Here is a 19,526-nt window from a genome sequence, read left to right on the forward strand (position 1 = left end):
GCATTTCATAGGTGTCAAAGACTTTTATTGACATTTATATGATGTTGATGCAAAGACTCAATATTTGCAGCGTTGACCCTTCTTTTTCAAGACCTCTGCAATCCGCCCTGGCATGCTGTCAATTAACTTCTGGACCACATCCTGACGGATGGCAGCCCATTCTTGCATAATCAATGCTTGGAGTTTGTCATAATTTGTGGGTTTTTGTTTGTCTGCTTCTTGAGGATTGACGACAAGTTCTCAATGGGATTAAGGTCTGGGGAGTTTCCTGGCCATGGATGCAAAATATTGATGTTTTGTTCCCGAGCCACTTAGTTATCACTTTAGCCTTATGGCAAGGTGCTCCATCATGCTGGGAAAGGCATTGTTCGTCACCAAACTGTTCCTGGATGGTTGGAAGAAGTTGCTCTCGGAGGATGTGTTAGTACCATTCTTTATTCATGGCTGTGTTCTTAGGCAAAATTGTGAGTGAGCCCACTCCATTTGCTGAGAAGCAACCCCTGAGACATGAATGGTCTCAGGATGCTTTACTGTTGGCATGACACAGGACTGATGGTAGCGCTCACCTTGTCTTCTCCGGAGTAAGCTTTTTCCGGATGCCCCAAACAATCGGAAAGGGGATTCATCAGAGAAAATTACTTTACCCCAGTCCTCAGCAGTCCAATCCCTGTACCTTTTGCAGAATATCAGTCTGTCCCTGATGTTTTTCCTGGAGAGAAGTGGCTTCTTTTCTGCCCTTCTTGACACAAGGCCATCCTCCAAAAGTCTTCGCCTCACTGTGTGTGCAGATGCACTCACACCTGCCTGCTGCCATTCCTGAGCAAGCTATGTACTGGTGGCGCCCCGATCCCGCAGCTGTATCAACTTTAGGAGACGGTGCTGGCGCTTGCTGGACTTTCTTGGGCGCCCTGAAGCCTTCTTCACAACAATTGAACCGTTCTCCTTGAAGTTCTTGATGAGACGATAAATGGTTGATTTAGGTGCAATCTTACTGGCAGCAATATCCTTGCCTGTGAAGCCCTTCTTGTGCAAAGCTATGATGATGGCACATGTTTCCTTGCAGGTAACCATGGTTGACAGAGGAAGAACAATGATTCCAAGCACCACCCTCCTTTTGAAGCTTCCAGTCTGTTATTCAAACTCAATCAGCATGACAGAGTGATCTCCAGCCTTGTCCTCGTCAACACTCACACCTGTGTTAACGAGAGAATCACTGACATGATGTCAGCTAGTCCTTTTGTGGCAGGCTAAAAAGCAGTGGAATTTTTTGGGGTGGATTCAGTTCATTTGCATGGCAAAGAGGGACTTTGCAATTAATTGCAATTCATCTGATCACTCTTCATAACATTCTGGAGTATATACAAATTGCCATCATACAAACTGAGGCAGCAGACTTTGTGAAAATGAATATTTGTGTCATTCTCAAAACTTTTGGCCACGACTGTAGACCTTACAGTGAAATGCTTACTTACAGGCTCAAACCAACAGTGCCACGCGGAAGTAGAGAGAACAGTCTATGACCATTTTTAGGGCCTTCCTTGGACACTGCCTGGTGTAGAGGTCCTGGATGGCAGGCAGCTTAGCCCCAATGATGTACTGGGCCGTACGCACTACCCTCTGAAGAAGAACAATGGTGGGCTTTGTCGTGCCCTCTTCACGACTGTCTTGGTGTGTTTGGACCATTCTAGTTTGTTGTTGATGTGGACACCAAGGAACTTCAAGGTCTCAACCTGCTCCACTACAGCCCCTTCGATGAGGAGTGCCTGGTCCTCCTTTTCCTGTAGTCCACAATATTCTCCTTAGTCTTGGTTACGTTGAGGGATAGGTTGTTGTCCTGGCACCACTTGGCCAGGTCTCTGACCTCCTCCCTATAGGCTGTCTCATTGTTGTCGGTGATCAGGCCTAGCACTGTTGTGTCGTCTGCAAACTTAATGATGGTGTTGGAGTCGTACCTGGCCATGCAATTGTGGGTGAACAGGGAGTACAGGAGGGGACCGAGCACGCACTCCCGGGGAGCTCCAGTTTTGGGGATCAGCATGGGAGATGTGATGCTACCTACCCTCACCACCTGGGAGTGGCCCGTCAGGAAGTCCAGGATCCAGTTGCAGAGGGAGGTGTTTAGTCCCAGGATCCTTAGCTTAGTGATGAGCTTTGAGGATACTATGGTGTTGAACGCTGAGCTGTTTTCAATGAATAGCATTCTCACATAAGTGTTCCTTTTGTCCAGGGGGGAAAGGGAAGTGTGGAGTGCAATAGAGATTGTATCATCTGTGGATCTGTTTGGGCGGTATGCAAATTTGGGTGGGTCTAGGGTTTCTGGGATAATGGTGTTGATGTGAGCCATTACCAACCTTTCAAAGCACTTAATGGCTACGGATGTGAGTGCAACGGGTCTGTAGTCATTGAGGCAGGTTGCCATTGTGTTCTTGGACACAGGGACTATGGTGGTCTGCTTGACACATGTTGGTATTATAGACTCAATCAGGGACATGTTGAAAATGTCAATGAAGACACCTGCCAGTTGGTCAGCACTTGCCTGGAGCACACATCCCAGTAATCCGTCTGGCTCCGCAGCCTTGTGTATGTTGACCTGTTTAAAGGTCTTACTCACGTTGGCTACGGAGAGCGTGATCACACAGTCATCCGGAACAGCTGATGCTCTCATGTATTTCTCAGTTTTGCTTGCCTCGAAGCGATCATAGAAGTGATTTAGCTCGTCTGGAAGGCTCGTGTCACTGGGCAGCTTGCGGCTGTGTTCCTTTGTAGTCTATAGTAGTTTGCAAGCTCTGCCACATAAGAGCTGGTGTAGTATGATTCAATCTTAGCCCTGTATTGATGCTTTGCCTGTTTAATGGTTCGTCGCAGGGCATAGCAGGATTTCTTGTAAGCTTCCGGGTTAGAGTCCCGCACCTTGAAAGTGGCAGCTCTAACCTTTAGATTAGTGTGAATGTTGCCTTTAATCCATGGCTTCTGGTTGGGGTATGTACGTACAGTCACTGCGGGGACGAAGTCCTCGATGCACTTATTGATAAAGCCAGTGACTGGGCCTCCCGGGTGGCGCAGTGGTTAAGGGCGCTGTACTGCAGCGCCAGCTGTGCCACCAGGCCCTGTCGTAACCGGCCGCGACCGGGAGGTCCGTGGTGCGACGCACAATTGGCCTAGCGTCGTCCGGGTTAGGGAGGGCTTGGCCGGTAGGGATATCCTTGTCTCATCGCGCACCAGCGACTCCTGTGGCGGGCCGGGCGCAGTGCGCGCTAACCAAGGTTGCCAGGTGCACAGTGTTTCCTCCGACACATTGGTGCGGCTGGCTTCTGGGTTGGATGCGCGCTGTGTTAAGAAGCAGTGTGGCTTGGTTGGGTTGTGTATCGGAGGACGCATGACTTTCAACCTTCGTCTCTCCCGAACCCGTACGGGAGTTGTAGCGATGAGACAAGATAGTAGCTACTAAAAACAATTGGATACCAGGAAATTGGGGAGAAAAAGGGGTAAAACAAAAAAATATATAAAGCCAGTGACTGATGTGGTGTACTCCTCAAAGCCATCGGAAAGAATCCTGGAACATGTTCCAGTCCTGTAGTTTAGCATCTGCTTCATCTGACCACTTCTTTATAGACCGAGTCACTGGTGCTTCCTGCTTTAATTTTAGCTTGTAAGCAAGAATCAGGAGGATAGACTTGTGGTTGGATTTACCAAATGGAGGGCGAGGGAGAGCTTAGAAGTGATTTAGCTTGTTTGGTAGGCTAGTGTCACTGTGTCAAGTGAGTGTATCAAGCTGCCTCATGCTACAGAAACAGGAGATAGACTAGTGTCCTGTCCAGGGAGTTTATCAAGACATGAGGGTTATTTCATTCAACAACATGTTATATAACACTGACTGAATCACAGGCATCATGTGTGACAGTTGAACAGCAGTTGGAGAGCAGTTGGAGAGCAGTTGGAGAGCAGTTGAACAGCAGTTGGAGAGCAGTTGGAGAGCAGTTGAGCAGCAGTTGGAGAGCAGTAGGAGAGCAGTTGGAGAGCAGTTGAACAGCAGTTGAAGGGCAGTTGGGGAGCAGTTGGAGAGCAGTTGGACAGCAGTTGGAGAGCAGTAGGAGAGCAGTTGGAGAGCAGTTGAACAGCAGTTGAAGGGCAGTTGGGGAGCAGTTGGAGAGCAGTTGGACAGCAGTTGGAGAGCAGTAGAAGAGCAGTTGGAGAATGCTAACTGGCAGTTACAGGTCCAGGCACTGGAGAAGCAGGATGGGGAAGTATAGGTGGGAACCACAGGAGGCTGTTGTGGGGAGGACGGCTCATAATATTGGCTGGAATGGAGTGAATGGAATGGTACCAAACACATGGAAACCAGTTGGTTGATATGTTGGATATCATTGCATTTATTTTGTTCCCATCATCACTTTGAGCCAGTCTTGCCACTGGCCCGCCTGTGGTGGGAACATTAACCTTATGCTCTGGTAATTCTATAGTCTACAGGTGGGAACATTAACCTATGCTCTGGTAATTCTATAGTCTATAGGTAGGAACATCAACCTATGGTAAGTCTCTCCATGTTGTGTAAGCCTGCATCAGAGACATCATGTGATAGTTGAAGAGCAGTTAATTTTAATTTTTAAAAAAAGTTTTGAAATTGAACATTTATTTAACTAGGCAAGTCAGTTAAGAACAAATTCTTATTTACAATGACAGCCTACACCGGGAAAACCCGGACGATGCGGGGCCAATTGTGTGCCACCCTATGGGACTCCCAATCACAGCCGGTTGTGATACAGCCTGGTTGGTAGAGTAGACATGGGGTCAGAGCCTTAGAGGAGGTGCTAAGAGGAGGCTGATACACTCATACATTACCCACTCCACTAGTGACTTAATGATAATGACGTCACAAGCAGCTCTTAGGCCTTGAGCACACAACTAGAGGCTAAATACAATCTCAGGCAGACCACACCCTTCATGATTTAGCGGTCTAGAAACAATGACGTGACTTTTTTGCAGCTCTATCTGTGAGTTCAGCCTTAGGTGGGTTTGATGTCATGAAGGTTGAACAGGACTTTGTGGACCAACATGAAGCACCTAGTCTAAGGCCTTCTGAGTTCATGACTATGAGTAGTTCATTTTTGCAACCTGCAAAATGCCTGGTACTGTTATGGAGTATTAAGACATGACTCTGTGGGTCTCAGTGATATCTCTGAGTGAGAGTCTGTCTCACAGTGAGTCTTACCCTGAATGTGTGTCCCAGTCATCTTCATTGAAGCCCACATCGCACGGTGATCATTATGTCATTCTATGTAACGTACCACTGAATCAGAGGCATCATAGTGGACAGTTAAATGACCCTAAGTGGCAGGGACAGTTCATGACACTCAAATCTTTAGTGATGGCAAAATCACAAGCAGCTCTGAGGCCACACAGCTACACTATTAGAAAAAAAGGTGCTATCTAAAACCTCTTTGGCTGCCCCCATAGGATAACCCTTTAAAGAACCCCTTTGGGTTCCATGTAGAACCCTTTCCACAGAAGAACCAAAAAGGGTTCTACCTGGAACCAAAAAAGGGTTATTCAATGGGGACAGCCAAACAACCCTTTTGGAGCCCTTTTTTCTAGGAGTGTAGAGGCAAATAGAGAAGATAAGCTGTCGTGGCTCAGAATCAATAAGCTACATTTCAGAAATAACAAAGTTTCGACAGCCTTCATCAGAATTTAAGGGCTGTGCTGTCATGAGGGTTGCTGTCACGACTCCAACCGAAGGTGGCTCCCCTTCCTGTTCGGGTGGCGCTCGGCGGTCATCGTCACCGGCCTACTAGCTGCCACTGATTCTTTTTTCCCCTTTCTGTTTATTGGTTTCACCTGTTTGTGTTTTAGGCTGATTAGTCGGGCTTTATTTACCAGTAGGCCCGCCTGCTCTTTGTGGGGGATTGTTTTGTGTAACTTGTGTGCACGTCTGTGTGTTACGTGTTTCCCATTTCGTGGGTTTTGCTGGACAGTTTTAGTCCCCGTGTTTGGGGCATTTGTTTTGTTGTGCGACCCGCCCCGTGTTTCTTGGGGTTGGCTTATGTTTGTGCATAAAATATAGCGCTACCCTGAACTCTCTGCTTCCTGCGCCTGACTTCTCACCCACTACACCCAGTCCGTTACAGTTGCACAGGACTTTGTGTACTATCTAGAAAAACCCTGCAACCTGCAAATATGAGATACTGTCATCGGCCTTCCATTGTTGCTACCTGTAAAGAACTGGTAAAGTCATTGGGTTTCCCACTGAAGCAACCTAGAAAGACCGGATTCTGTTATGGGGCCTACCATTGTTTCAACCTAGAAAGACCAGATACTGTTTTGGGGCCTACCATTGTTTCAACCTAGAAAGACCAGATACTGTTTTGGGGCCTACCATTGTTTCAACCTAGAAAGACCAGATACTGTTTTGGGGCCTACCATTGTTTCAACCTAGAAAGACCAGATACTGTTTTGGGGCCTACCATTGTTTCAACCTAGAAAGACCAGATACTGTTTTGGGGCCTACCATTGTTTCAACCTAGAAAAACCAGATACTGTTTTGGGGCCTACCATTGTTTCAACCTAGAAAAACCAGATACTGTTTTGGGGCCTACCATTGTTTCAACCTAGAAAGACCAGATACTGTTTTGGGGCCTACCATTGTTTCAACCTAGAAAGACCAGATACTGTTTTGGGGCCTACCATTGTTTCAACCTAGAAAGACTGGATACTGTTTTGGGGCCTACCATTGTTTCAACTTAGAAAGACCAGATACTGTTTTGGGGCCTACCATTGTTTCAACCTAGAAAGACTGGATACAGTCACAGGTTCTTCCATTGTTTTCCAAGAATTCCCAGGTTTTCTAGAAATCCTGGTTGGAGGATTGTTCATTTTCTACTTATTGTTTCCTGATTCCAGGAATCTTCCAACCAAGATATCTGGAAAACGTAGGAATTTGGGGGAAACGTACCAGAAATTTCCAACACTAGTTGGACCTGCTACTACCATGTGGTCTCCAGTCCACAGTGAGTCTTACCCTGAATGCTTATATGAGATGTGCATATCACCTACACACTTTACAGTGTCCATAGTGAGTATAGTATGCAAGGAGGGGTGAGATGTGAGGCTTGAAGATGTCCTAAAATGTACACCATACAGGGGGGGGCTCCACAGTGAGTCTTATTACCCTGAAGGTTTGTCCCAGTCGTCTTCACTGAAGCCCCCGTCACTGAAAGGGTAGTTCTTACTACGGCGGCCCGGGGGTGGGGTGCTGTTCCTTTGCTTGGCACTCCTCCACTCATGGGGGTGCAGGGCGATGCCTGCTGCCTGGTGGATGTAGGTTCCTGCAGAGGAGGGAGGGAGATGGGCCATAAGATAATTAGATAGACATAACATAGACATAACATAGAAAGAGAGAGAGAGACAACATGCTCTACACAAAAGAGACAACAAATGGAAGGACCATGAGAAAGAGGTGGATAGGGTATAATAAAACAACTATATTTCTATTTTTCAAACTGTATAGGCCTACTGTACCACTGGTCTCCCTATAGACATCCTGTATAGGTCTACTGTACCACTGGCCTCCCTATAGACATCCTGTATAGGTCTACCACTGGTCTCCCTATAGACATCCTGTATAGGTCTACCACTGGTCTCCTTATAGACATCCTGTATAGGTCTACTGTACCACTGGTCTCCCTATAGACATCCTGTATAGGTCTACCACTGGTCTCCTTATAGACATCCTGTATAGGTCTACTGTACCACTGGTCTCCTTATAGACATCCTGTATAGGTCTACTGTACCACTGGTCTCCTTATAGACATCCTGTATAGGTCTACTGTACCACTGGTCTCCCTATAGACATCCTGTATAGGTCTACCACTGGTCTCCTTATAGACATCCGGTATAGGTCTACTGTACCACTGGTCTCCCTATAGACATCCTGTATAGGTCTACCACTGGTCTCCCTATAGACATCCTGTATAGGTCTACCACTGGTCTCCCTATAGACATCCTGTATAGGTCTACCACTGGTCTCCTTATAGACATCCTGTATAGGTCTACTGTACCACTGGTCTCCCTATAGACATCCTGTATAGGTCTACCATTGGTCTCCTTATAGACATCCTGTATAGGTCTACTGTACCACTGGTCTCCTTATAGACATCCTGTATAGGTCTACTGTACCACTGGTCTCCTTATAGACATCCTGTATAGGTCTACTGTACCACTGGTCTCCCTATAGACATCCTGTATAGGTCTACCACTGGTCTCCTTATAGACATCCTGTATAGGTCTACTGTACCACTGGTCTCCCTATAGACATCCTGTATAGGTCTACCACTGGTCTCCCTATAGACATCCTGTATAGGTCTACTGTACCACTGGCCTCCCTATAGACATCCTGTATAGGTCTACTGTACCACTGGTCTCCCTATAGACATCCTGTATAGGTCTACCACTGGTCTCCCTATAGACATCCTGTAAAGGTCTACCACTGGTCTCACCTTGGCTGCCGTAGCCAGTGTAAATTCCTGAGCCATCCCAGGACTACGTTATAACACCATGTATAAGTCTACCACTAACCCTACCTTCAACCCTGGCCCTAACCATAACCCTACCACAGATTTCACCATGTCTACCACTAGTCTTTACCTTGGCTTCCGTAGCCCGCGTCGATGCCGGATCCGTCCCAGGACTCCATGGCAGAGTCCACACTGGGTATGGTGGTGGAGTAGATCTCTGACAGCTTGTTGGTCTTCTGAGAGTCTGTCATGTCTGATATGTCCTCGGTGTCACTCAAATCATTCTCCATCTCTCCATCCTTCTTCTTCTCGTCTGTTACTGAGGGAGGAAGAGGGAAAGATCTATTCAGAGAACTGTCTTTGGGGCTTGTCGATACCGCTAATTTACCAACCTTACCAGAATCTTCTGTCAATTTGGTAATTAACAGGTAATCTATGGTAAATTTGGTAATTTATACTTGAATAACTTTAAAAAAGGCTCTCCCTCGCCCTCCCTTTGGCAAATCTGACCATAACTCTATTCTCCTGATTCCTGCGTTCAAGCAAAAACTAAAACAGGTAGTACCAGTAACACGCTCAATAGACTGGAATATGTTCCGTGATTCATCCGATAAAATTGAGGAGTTTACCACATCAGTCACCGGCTTCATTAATAAGTGCATCGATGACATTGACCCCAAAGTGACTGTACATTCAGTACACACCCAAACCAGAAGCCACAGGCAACATCCGCACTGAGCTAAAGTTTAGAGCTGCCGCTTTCTAGGAGCCAGACACTAATCTGGATGCTTATAAGAAATCTCACTACGACCTCAGACGAACCATCAAACAGACAAAGTGTCAATACAGGACTAAGATCGAATCCTACTATGCTCATTGGATGTGGCAGGGCTTGCAAACTATCACGGACTACAAAGGGAAACCCAGCCGCGAGCTGCCCAGTATTAACATTCACTATGGCCGTGGAGCCATCTTGTTGCCCTCCAGTCCTGGTTAAGACCATAACGGCTCATAATAATGTCCGGAACGGAGCAAAAGGAATGGCATCAAACACCTGGAGACCATGTGTTTAATGTACATGATACCATTCCACTGACTACGCTCCAGTTATTACCATGAGCCCGTTCTCCTCAATTAAGTTGCCACTTATCTCCTGTGGTTAAGACTAACACTGACTCTTTTTATACAATTTTAGACCATTGTGTAAATGTATTTGCCTTACCTGTTTTATAACAGTTTGTCATTCTGTGAATACATACATGTCCGTTGCGTATTAGCATTACCAATTATCACAGATTTCAATATGCTCACTAAAAAAGGTTATTTTGAGTTTGAGCAATGAAAAAACTTTTTAAATGGACAGCCAAAGGCTTGTAGAGGAAGAGAAAAAACTGAGCTTAGAATACCTGTTCTGACTCGTGAGCCTGTAAAGCAGCACAATTCTCATGGCCCTGTTGACTTGCAGAATCTAGTCTACCCTGCACTGTCTGGTGTGGAGCACACATTTCCCCCCATCAAATGCCTATAGCAACAGTAGACAGGCCAGGCTGTACTATAACAACAATAGATGGGCCAGGCTGTACTATAGCAACAGTAGACGGGCCAGGCTGTACTATAGCAACAATAGATTGGCCAGGCTGTACTATAGCAACAGTAGACAGGCCAGGCTGTACTATAGCAACAATAGATGGGCCAGGCTGTACTATAGCAACAGTAGACGGGCCAGGCTGTACTATAGCAACAGTAGACAGGCCAGGCTGTACTATAGCAACAGTAGACAGGCCAGGCTGTACTATAGCAACAGTAGACAGGCCAGGCTGTACTATAGCAACAGTAGACAGGCCAGGCTGTACTATAACAACAGTAGACATGCCAGGCTGTACTATAGCAACAGTAGACAGGCCAGGCTGTACTATAGCAACAGTAGACAGGCCAGGCTGTACTATAGCAACAGTAGACAGGCCAGGCTGTACTATAGCAACAGTAGACGGGCCAGGCTGTACTATAGCAACAGTAGACAGGCCAGGCTGTACTATAGCAACAGTAGACGGGCCAGGCTGTTCTATAGCAACAGTAGACAGGCCAGGCTGTACTATAGCAACAGTAGACAGGCCAGGCTGTACTATAGCAACAGTAGACAGGCCAGGCTGTACTATAGCAACAGTAGACAGGCCAGGTTGTACTATAACAACAGTAGACAGGCCAGGCTGTACTATAACAACAGTAGACAGGCCAGGCTGGACTATAGCAACAGTAGACAGGCCAGGCTGTACTATAGCAACAGTAGACAGGCCAGGCTGTACTATAACAACAGTAGACAGGCCAGGCTGGACTATAACAACAGTTGACAGGCCAGGCTGTACTATAACAACAGTAGACAGGCCAGGCTGGACTATTTCAACAGTAGACAGGCCAGGCTGTACTATAGCAACAGTAGACAGGCCAGGCTGTACTATAACAACAGTAGACAGGCCAGGCTGTACTATAACAACAGTAGACAGGCCAGGCTGGACTATAACAACAGTTGACAGGCCAGGCTGTACTATAACAACAGTAGACAGGCCAGGCTGGACTATAACAACAGTTGACAGGCCAGGCTGTACTATAACAACAGTAGACAGGCCAGGCTGTACTATAGCAACAGTAGACAGGCCAGGCTGTATTATAGCAACAGTAGACAGGCCAGGCTGTACTATAGCAACAGTAGACAGGCCAGGCTGGACTATAGCAACAGTAGACAGGCCAGGCTGTACTATAGCAACATTAGACAGGCCAGGTTGTACTATAACAACAGTAGACAGGCCAAGGTGTACAAGCACATTTCCAGATATCATCAGCCGTTATACAATCAGGGCAAGGCAGAGGACAGCAAGTGCTTTGCAGTGTTGATTTTCTATGACATTTGAATGTGCATCAGATGGCAACAAGATCATACTGTACAGCAATTTCATCAGGTAACATGAATACAAAGCCGGCGAGAGGTGGTTAGAATGGGATGGGAGGCCAAAAGACAGTGTAACCAATAGAGAGTCAGAGTTGCGAGAGACGGAACAAACATTATCTGTCCCACGGTCAGGTCAACAAGCAAGTTCATAGTCAATAAAGCAAACAGGAGTCACGAAGTAAACAGCATAAAGCACAAGAAAAAAGCAAAATGGCTTGGGACTAGCTATTGTAAGTTCAAAGAGTCACTCTCCCCAACAAAAAAACATGCGAGAGTAGCGTTCCATGAGTCCAGTAGGCTATACAAATTTAATTCAAGAAAATAAATAAATAGCAGGCCTTCGCTAGTTAATAAAAGTGTTTCTGAGTAAAGCTCACATAATATGATTCACAAGTTATTTAGCCTACATAAAATGCAGATTAGTCCAAAGATCAGAAAATAATATATATAATAATTCAGATGAGTCGAAAGCTCGGGGAAGAGGGGGGGAGTGTGTGGCAGGGGTACCTGTACCAGACAGTGGGAGACAGGCCAGGGCAGACAGTGGGAGACAGGCCAGGGCAGACAGTGGGAGACAGGCCAGGGCAGACAGTGGGAGACAGGCCAGGGCAGACAGTGGGAGACAGGCCAGGGCAGACGTAGGAGTCACACCTGCTTGGGAATAGCTTTTGTCGGGAGGCTGAGTAGGAGAGGAGGCGTTCAACCTTACCAGACCAGTGTGGGTTGGAGCAGATGAAGTGTCCGAAGTGGAAAAGCTAAATGAAAAACGTTGGGCTAAGACAAAACCAAGACACAGGTATAAAACTGCTAAATTCCAAAGCCAGATCAAAGGACAATTAAAGTAAAAAATAAAAAGGTAAATTCTGTTCCAGCAGCGTACTTCACATGGGCCTTAGACACTATCGACCATGCACAACTTCTACACGCTCTAAGCAGACTAGGCACTTCAAAGCATCTGGCTCTTAATCCGCAGCTACTGCATCAAACAGTCAGTACCGGCTGGGGTCCCCCAAGGCAGAGACCTAGCCCCACTCCTGTTTGTTCTCTGCACTAGACAAACATGATGCCATCTAGTGTTGAACCCATCGAGTATGTTGATGATCTGACCCTTTCTGAACATCTCTCTACCAGGCCAGATGCAGCATGGGGTCAGACAAACTGCCTCACAGCCAATGCACTTAAAACCAAAGACATGGTTATTATCTTCAGGAAGCCTCAAAACAGATGGACTCCTCCTCCTGTTGTCCTGAACGGCAAGGCAGTGGAACGTGTGGAAACCTTTAAGCTCCTTGGGGTGCAGCTCTCCTATGACCTCTCATGGGATGCCCAGGTCAGATACGTGCTGAAGAGGTCCCAGGCCAGGAGCGCTGGTCTTCAGATGTTCTGACCCACACATACAGTACCAGTCAAAGGTTTGGACACACCTGCTCATTCCAGAGTTTTTCTTTATTTTTTAAACTATTTTCTACATTGTAGAATAATAGTGAAGACATCAAAACTATGAAATAACACATATGGAAGCAAAGAAGTAGTAAGCAAAGAAGTGTTAAACTACCATTTGCCTTGATGACAGCTTTGCACACTCTTGGCATATAGTAAAAATAAAGAAAAACCCTTGAATGAGTAGGTTTGTCCAAACTTTTGACTGGTACTGTATATGACATTTACCTGTCTTGGAACATGATCACCTGTCCTGGAATATGATCATCTGTCTTGGAATATGATTCACCTGTTTGGACAGATCTCCCAAAGCTCCTGATGACAGACATGGAAGGCCTTCAGAGAAGATCATGAATACCCTATGACTCATTCCCTAGGCTGGAGGCAAAAAGAGACGAGGCCACAAGATGAGAGTTCACTTGTCTACTGAAGGAGGGGACCCATCCATTTTTCTAGGCTCTGACCACAAAACCAAACCACAGCCAATCAGCAGCACAACAAGACACCAGCTGAACTTTCTGCCTACAGCGTAAAGACTGACCCTGTAGTGTAGCTGTGGTAATTTCTTCAATTCGTAACTGGAATGTTCAAAGAAATCTGAACTTTTAACCCAAAAATAAATCACTTTTTAGATAACTAGTGTGTTTTTATGTACACTACCGTTCAAAAGTTTGGGGTCACTTAGAAATGTCCTTGTTTTTGAAAGAAAAGCACATTTGTTGTCCATTAAAACAACATAACATTGATCAGAAATACAGGGCAGACATTGTTAATGTTGTAAATGACTATTGTAGCTGAACAAGAGGACACATACATTAGAGTGTCTAGTTTGAGAAAAAGAGAAAGCCCTCAACTGGCAGCTTCATTAAATTGTACCCGCAAAACACCAGCCTTAACATCAACAGTGAAGAGGCGACTTCGGGACGCTGACCTTCTAGGCAGAGTTGCAAAGAAAAAGCCACATCTCAGACTGGCCAATAAAAATAAAAGATTACGATGGGCAAAAGAACACAGACACTGGACAGAGGAACTCTGCCTAGAAGGCCAGCATCCCGGAGTCGCCTCTTCACTGTTGACGTTGAGACGGGTGTTTTGCGGGTACTATTTAATCAAGATGCCAGTTGAGGACTTGTGAGGCGTCTGTTTCTCAAACTAGACATTCTAATGTACTTGTCCTCTTGCTCAGTTGTGCACCGAGGCCTCCCACTCCTCTTTCTATTCTGGTTAGAGACAGTTAGCGCTGTTCTGTGAAGGGAGTAGTACACAGTGTTGTACGAGATCTTCAGTTTCTTGGCAATTTCTCGCATGGAATAGCTTTCATTTCTTAGAACAATAATAGACTGAAAAGTTTCAGAAGAAAGTACTTTGTTTCTGGTCATTTGAGCCTGTTGTCAAACCCACAAATGCTGATGCTCCAGATACTCAACTAGTCTAAAGAAGGCCATTTGTATTGCTTCTGCACTATAGTTTTCAGCTGTGCTAACATAATTGCAAAAGGATTTTCTAATGATCAATTAGCTAATCCAATTTTATAATTTTAAGATGCTTACACAACGTGCCATTGGAGCACAGGAGTGATGGTTGCTGAAAATGGGCCTCTGTACACCTATGTAGATATTCCATTAAAAATCAGCTGTTTCCAGCTACAATAGTCATTTACAACATTAACAACGTCTACACTGTATTTCTGAGCAATTTGATGTTATTTTAATGGACAAAAATGTTTGCTTTTCTTTCAAAAACAAGGACATTTCTAAGTGACCCCCAACTTTTGAATGATAGTGTACATGTATTGAATCTTATTTTACATGTGATAAGGCCACATAGACGGTCAGAGATAATTAGACACTTTTTAAAAATATATATATGTTTTAATCTGAAGTACCCAAAAAGGCCACTAGGAGTCATCTTGTAAAATTAAACCTTGAAAGCTAACAAAATTCTGGTAGTTTACTGGCAAACGTTGAAGTGTCCATTACAGTTTTTTTTCAATTGCTAACATGCATTGGTCAAAACTGAAGTCACATTGTCAAAACGCTTCACACAATCAGCGAAATGGATTGTATGTGGACCAAACTGTATAATAATAATAATCATTTTTCATTGTTTCACACAAAATGCATTCAATGACCACATTCTCTGAAATCCATTAACTCGGTTCTCATTCATACTCCACCACTTGTAAAACTATATATTTGCAGAACAAGTTTTCAAATGCTAATACACTGTTTCCAAAACTGTTAAAAACACATTCAAAACAGAATGATGGCAAATGTTGTGCATTTCTGCAGTAACCAGACTGAAAACATATAGAATGTCTCAGCAGAATGCTTATTCATTCCAAACACAGCTGATTGCAGTTTCAGCTGAAAGCCGACCCAAGTGTCCTGTTTTTAGTCTCGTTACCAAACAGACAAAAGAGGACGGCTTTGAAATGATTTAGTATGGAAACATGGATCAAGGAAGACAGGTTGGTGGGGAAAGAAGAGTGGCAGGGAGAGGGAGAATGTGTGAAGGACAAAGGAGAGGAAGAGATAAGGGCAACAATTATTGACCATGTTGTAAACCATGTTGTAAACCATGTTGTAAACCATGTTTTAAACCATGTTGTAAATCATGTTGCAAATCATGTTGTAAACCATGTTGTAAACCATGCTGTAAACTATGTTGTAAATCATGTTGTAAACCATGCTGTAAACTGTTGTAAACTGTTGTAAACCATGTTGTAAACCATGTTGTAAATCATGTTGTAAACCATGTTGTAAACCATGTTGTAAACCATGTTGTAAACTGTTGTAAACCATGTTTTATACCATGTTGTAAATCATGTTGTAAATCATGTTGTAAACCATGTTGTAAACCATGTTGTAAACCATGTTGTAAATCATGTTGTAAATCATGTTGTAAACCATGTTGTAAATCATGTTGTAAATAATGTTGTAAACCATGTTGTAAACCATGTTGTAAATCATGTTGTAAACCATGTTGTAAATCATGTTGTAAATCATGTTGTAAATCATGTTGTAAACCATGTTGTAAACCATGTTGTAAACTATGCTGTAAACCATGTTGTAAATCATGTTGTAAACCATGTTGTAAAATATGCTGTAAACCATGTTGTAAACTGTTGTAAACTGTTGTAAACCATGCTGTAAACTATGCTGTAAACCATGTTGTAAACCATGTTGTAAACTGTTGTAAACTGTTGTAAACCATGCTGTAAACCATGTTGTAAACCATGTTGTAAACTGTTGTAAACCATGCTGTAAACCATGTTGTAAACCATGCTGTAAACCATGCTGTAAACTGTTGTAAACCATGCTGTAAACCATGCTGTAAACCATGTTGTAAACCATGTTGTAAACCATGCTGTAAACTATGCTGTAAACCATGTTGTAAACCATGTTGTAAACTATGGTCTCTCTTTGAGAGATGCCGGTTTAAGGGTGCAACCAACCAGCCATCAATAGTACGAATTTTCCGGCAAAACCACATGTGAGATGTGCATCCGTCAATGATAATTGAACTACATATTACAGTACAATACAGCATAGTCACATTTTTACATGTACTGACATTTCGAAATATATTGATTGTTTTGTGTATTTCAGTAGGATCCAAAGGTTGCCTCCCACAGGAGGGAGAGGCAGAATATTATCAGATGCGCAGGAAATTGCCATTGTTGACATAGTAATTGTCAACATTGCAATAAAACTGCGGGAAATTCGGGACAGAGTGCTGGCAGACAATATCACTTTTGGGAATGTGAATACGGTCAGCACAACGACAATTGCCAGAGTCCTAGAGAAACCTCAAACAAGGATGAAGCAGATGTACACTGTACCCTTTGAGAGAAACGGTGAACATGTGAAAGAACTCTGGTATGAATATGTCCAGCTAAGATGTCTGTTCAATAACCAAACAGGGTACATACACAGCTATACATAATGTAAAGTACTGTGAAACTGTGGATTTACTGTATTTTAGAGAGTAATGGAGATGGAAGCCAGGCAAACTGCACATTCATCTTTGTGGATGACGCTGGATTCAATCTGGCAAAAACACGCCGCATGTGAATAAATGTGATTGGACAGAGAGCAACAGTGGATGTCCCAGGCCAGAGAGGAGCTAACATCACAATGGGTGCAGCACCGTCCAATGATGGTTTGCTGTTACACAAACCACTCATTGGCCCCTACAATACAGAGAGGCTCAGATATTTTCTGGATGACCTGCATTATCGACTTGTACCAGCGGAGGAGAGAGGGGCAAGAAACTCCCCAACCTTCGTTGTTGTGTGGGATAATGTGGCATTCCACCACTCTGCTGCAGTCACAGACTGGTTTGCTGCACATCCCAGGATGTCAGTACTGTTCCTGCCTCCATACTCCCCTTCCTAAACCCCTTAGAGGAGTTTTTCTCTGCGTAGAGGTGGAAGGTTACACATGACCAGATGTCCTTACTGGATGTCATGAATGCCAGGGTGTGGAGACACTTCTCCTGAAGACTGCCAGGGTGTGGAGACACTTCTCCTGAAGACTGGCAGGGTGTGGATACACTTCTCCTAAAAACTGCCAGGTTGTGGAGACACTTCTCCTGAAGACTGGAAGGGTGTGGAGACACTTCTCCTGAAGACTGCCAGGGTGTGGAGACACTTCTCCTGAAGACTGGCAGGGTGTGGATACACTTCTCCTAAAAACTGCCAGGGTGTGGAGACACTTCTCCTGAAGACTGGCAGGGTGTGGAGACACTTCTCCTGAAGACTGTCAGGGTGTGGAGACACTTCTCCTAAAGACTGCCAGGGTGTGGAGACACTTCTCCTGAAGACTGCCAGGGTGTGGAGACACTTCTCTTGAAGACTGGCAGGGTGTGGAGACACTTCTCCTAAAGACTGCCAGAGTGTGGAGACACTTCTCCTGAAGACTGGCAGGGTGTGGAGACACTTCTCCTGAAGACTGCCAGGGTGTGGAGACACTTCTCCTAAAAACTGCCAGGGTGTGGAGACACTTCTCCTGAAGACTGGCAGGGTGTGGAGACACTTCTCCTGAAGACTGCCAGGGTGTGGAGACACTTCTCCTGAAGACTGGCAGGGTGTGGAGACACTTCTCCTAAAGACTGCCAGGGTGTGGAGACACTTCTCCTAAAGACTGCCAGGGTGTGGAGACACTTCTCCTGAAGACTGGCAGGGTGTGGAGACACTTCTCCTAAAGACTGCCAGGGTGTGGAGACACTTCTCCTGAAGACTGCCAGGGTGTGGAGACACTTCTGCTGAAGACTGTCAGGGTGTGGAGACACTTCTCCCGAAGACTGCCAGGGTGTGGAGACACTTCTGCTGAAGACCGCCAGGGTTGGATTAGAAATTCCAGAGACACTTTCCAAGATGCATCGCCAGAGAAGATGTAAGATGTGATGTTGATGAGAACTTGTGGCCAAATGCAGGAGAGAGGGAGAACTAGAACTCTCACAGGACTGTACAATATGAGTGATTATACTAGACATGTTGATGACAACTATAACTCTCACAGTACTGTACAGTATGAGTGATTACACTATACATGTTGATGAGAGCTAGAACCCTCACAGTACTGTACAGTATGAGTGACTATACTATACATGTTGATGAGAACTAGAACCCCCACAGTACCGTACAGTATGAGTGCTTATACATGTTGATGAGAACCAGAACCCTCACAGTACTGTACAATATGAGTGCTTATACTATACATGTTGGTGAGAACTAGAACCCCCACAGTACTGTACAGTATGAGTGACTATACTATACATGTTGATGAGAACCAGAACCCTCACAGTACTGTACAATATGAGTGATTATACTATACATGTTGATGAGAACTAGGACCCTCACAGTACTGTACAGTATGAGTGTTATATTTAACATGTTGATGAGAACTAGAACCCTCACAGTACCGTACAGTATGAGTGATTATACATGTTGATGAGAACTAGGACCCTCACAGTACCGTACAGTATGAGTGATTATACATGTTGATGAGAACTAGGACCCTCACAGTACCGTACAGTATGAGTGTTATATTTAACATGTTGATGAGAACTAGAACCCTCACAGTACCGTACAGTATGAGTGATTATACATGTTGATGAGAACTAGGACCCTCACAGTACCGTACAGTATGAGTGATTATACATGTTGATGAGAACCAGAACCCTCACAGTATGAGTGCTTATACATGTTGATGAGAACCAGAACCCTCACAGTATGAGTGCTTATACATGTTGATGAGAACCAAATTACGATATTCAAAGATATACAGTTTTTACCCCGCAAGCCATAAGACTCCTGAACAGATCATCAAATGGCTACCCGGACTATTTGCATTGTTGTCATACGTCTGTCCAAGGGTGGGAGGAAAATAGCAGACCTTGGTCATAAGTCAAATACTTTCAAATAGACAGTACATTATGAATCTGAAATACGTGAAAGCACCGGGGATGCTCTTGATTTAGCTTGGCGTTCTTTTGGCACGTTCCGGATTATTCCATTGGTTTCACTGTACTAAATCCAGCACAGCTCGTGTATTGGAAAGTATCCGAGACCTGTGTTTGACCTTGCTAGGTCTGGAAAATTTATGCCGTAGTCTATTTGTTTATTT

At 44.7% G+C, this 19,526-nt stretch overlaps 1 protein-coding gene across 5 annotated transcripts in view; it reads right to left on the reverse strand.

Annotated features, from left to right (window-relative positions):
• Positions 1 to 19,526, reverse strand: part of LOC110528605 (glutamate receptor-interacting protein 2) — a 325,911-nt gene that overhangs the window by 15,610 nt on the left and 290,775 nt on the right. For all 5 annotated transcript variants that reach the window (XM_036984212.1, XM_036984211.1, XM_036984213.1 and 2 more), the window contains exons 19-20: positions 8,641 to 8,829; positions 7,166 to 7,322 (exon numbers count right to left, since the gene is read on the reverse strand). In XM_036984212.1, coding sequence (XP_036840107.1) covers positions 7,166 to 7,322; positions 8,641 to 8,829 — 346 coding nt within the window. The remainder of the gene's footprint in view (positions 1 to 7,165; positions 7,323 to 8,640; positions 8,830 to 19,526) is intronic.

Source organism: Oncorhynchus mykiss, chromosome 7 (assembly GCF_013265735.2).
Source record: "Oncorhynchus mykiss isolate Arlee chromosome 7, USDA_OmykA_1.1, whole genome shotgun sequence".
Lineage (NCBI taxonomy): Eukaryota > Metazoa > Chordata > Actinopteri > Salmoniformes > Salmonidae > Oncorhynchus > Oncorhynchus mykiss.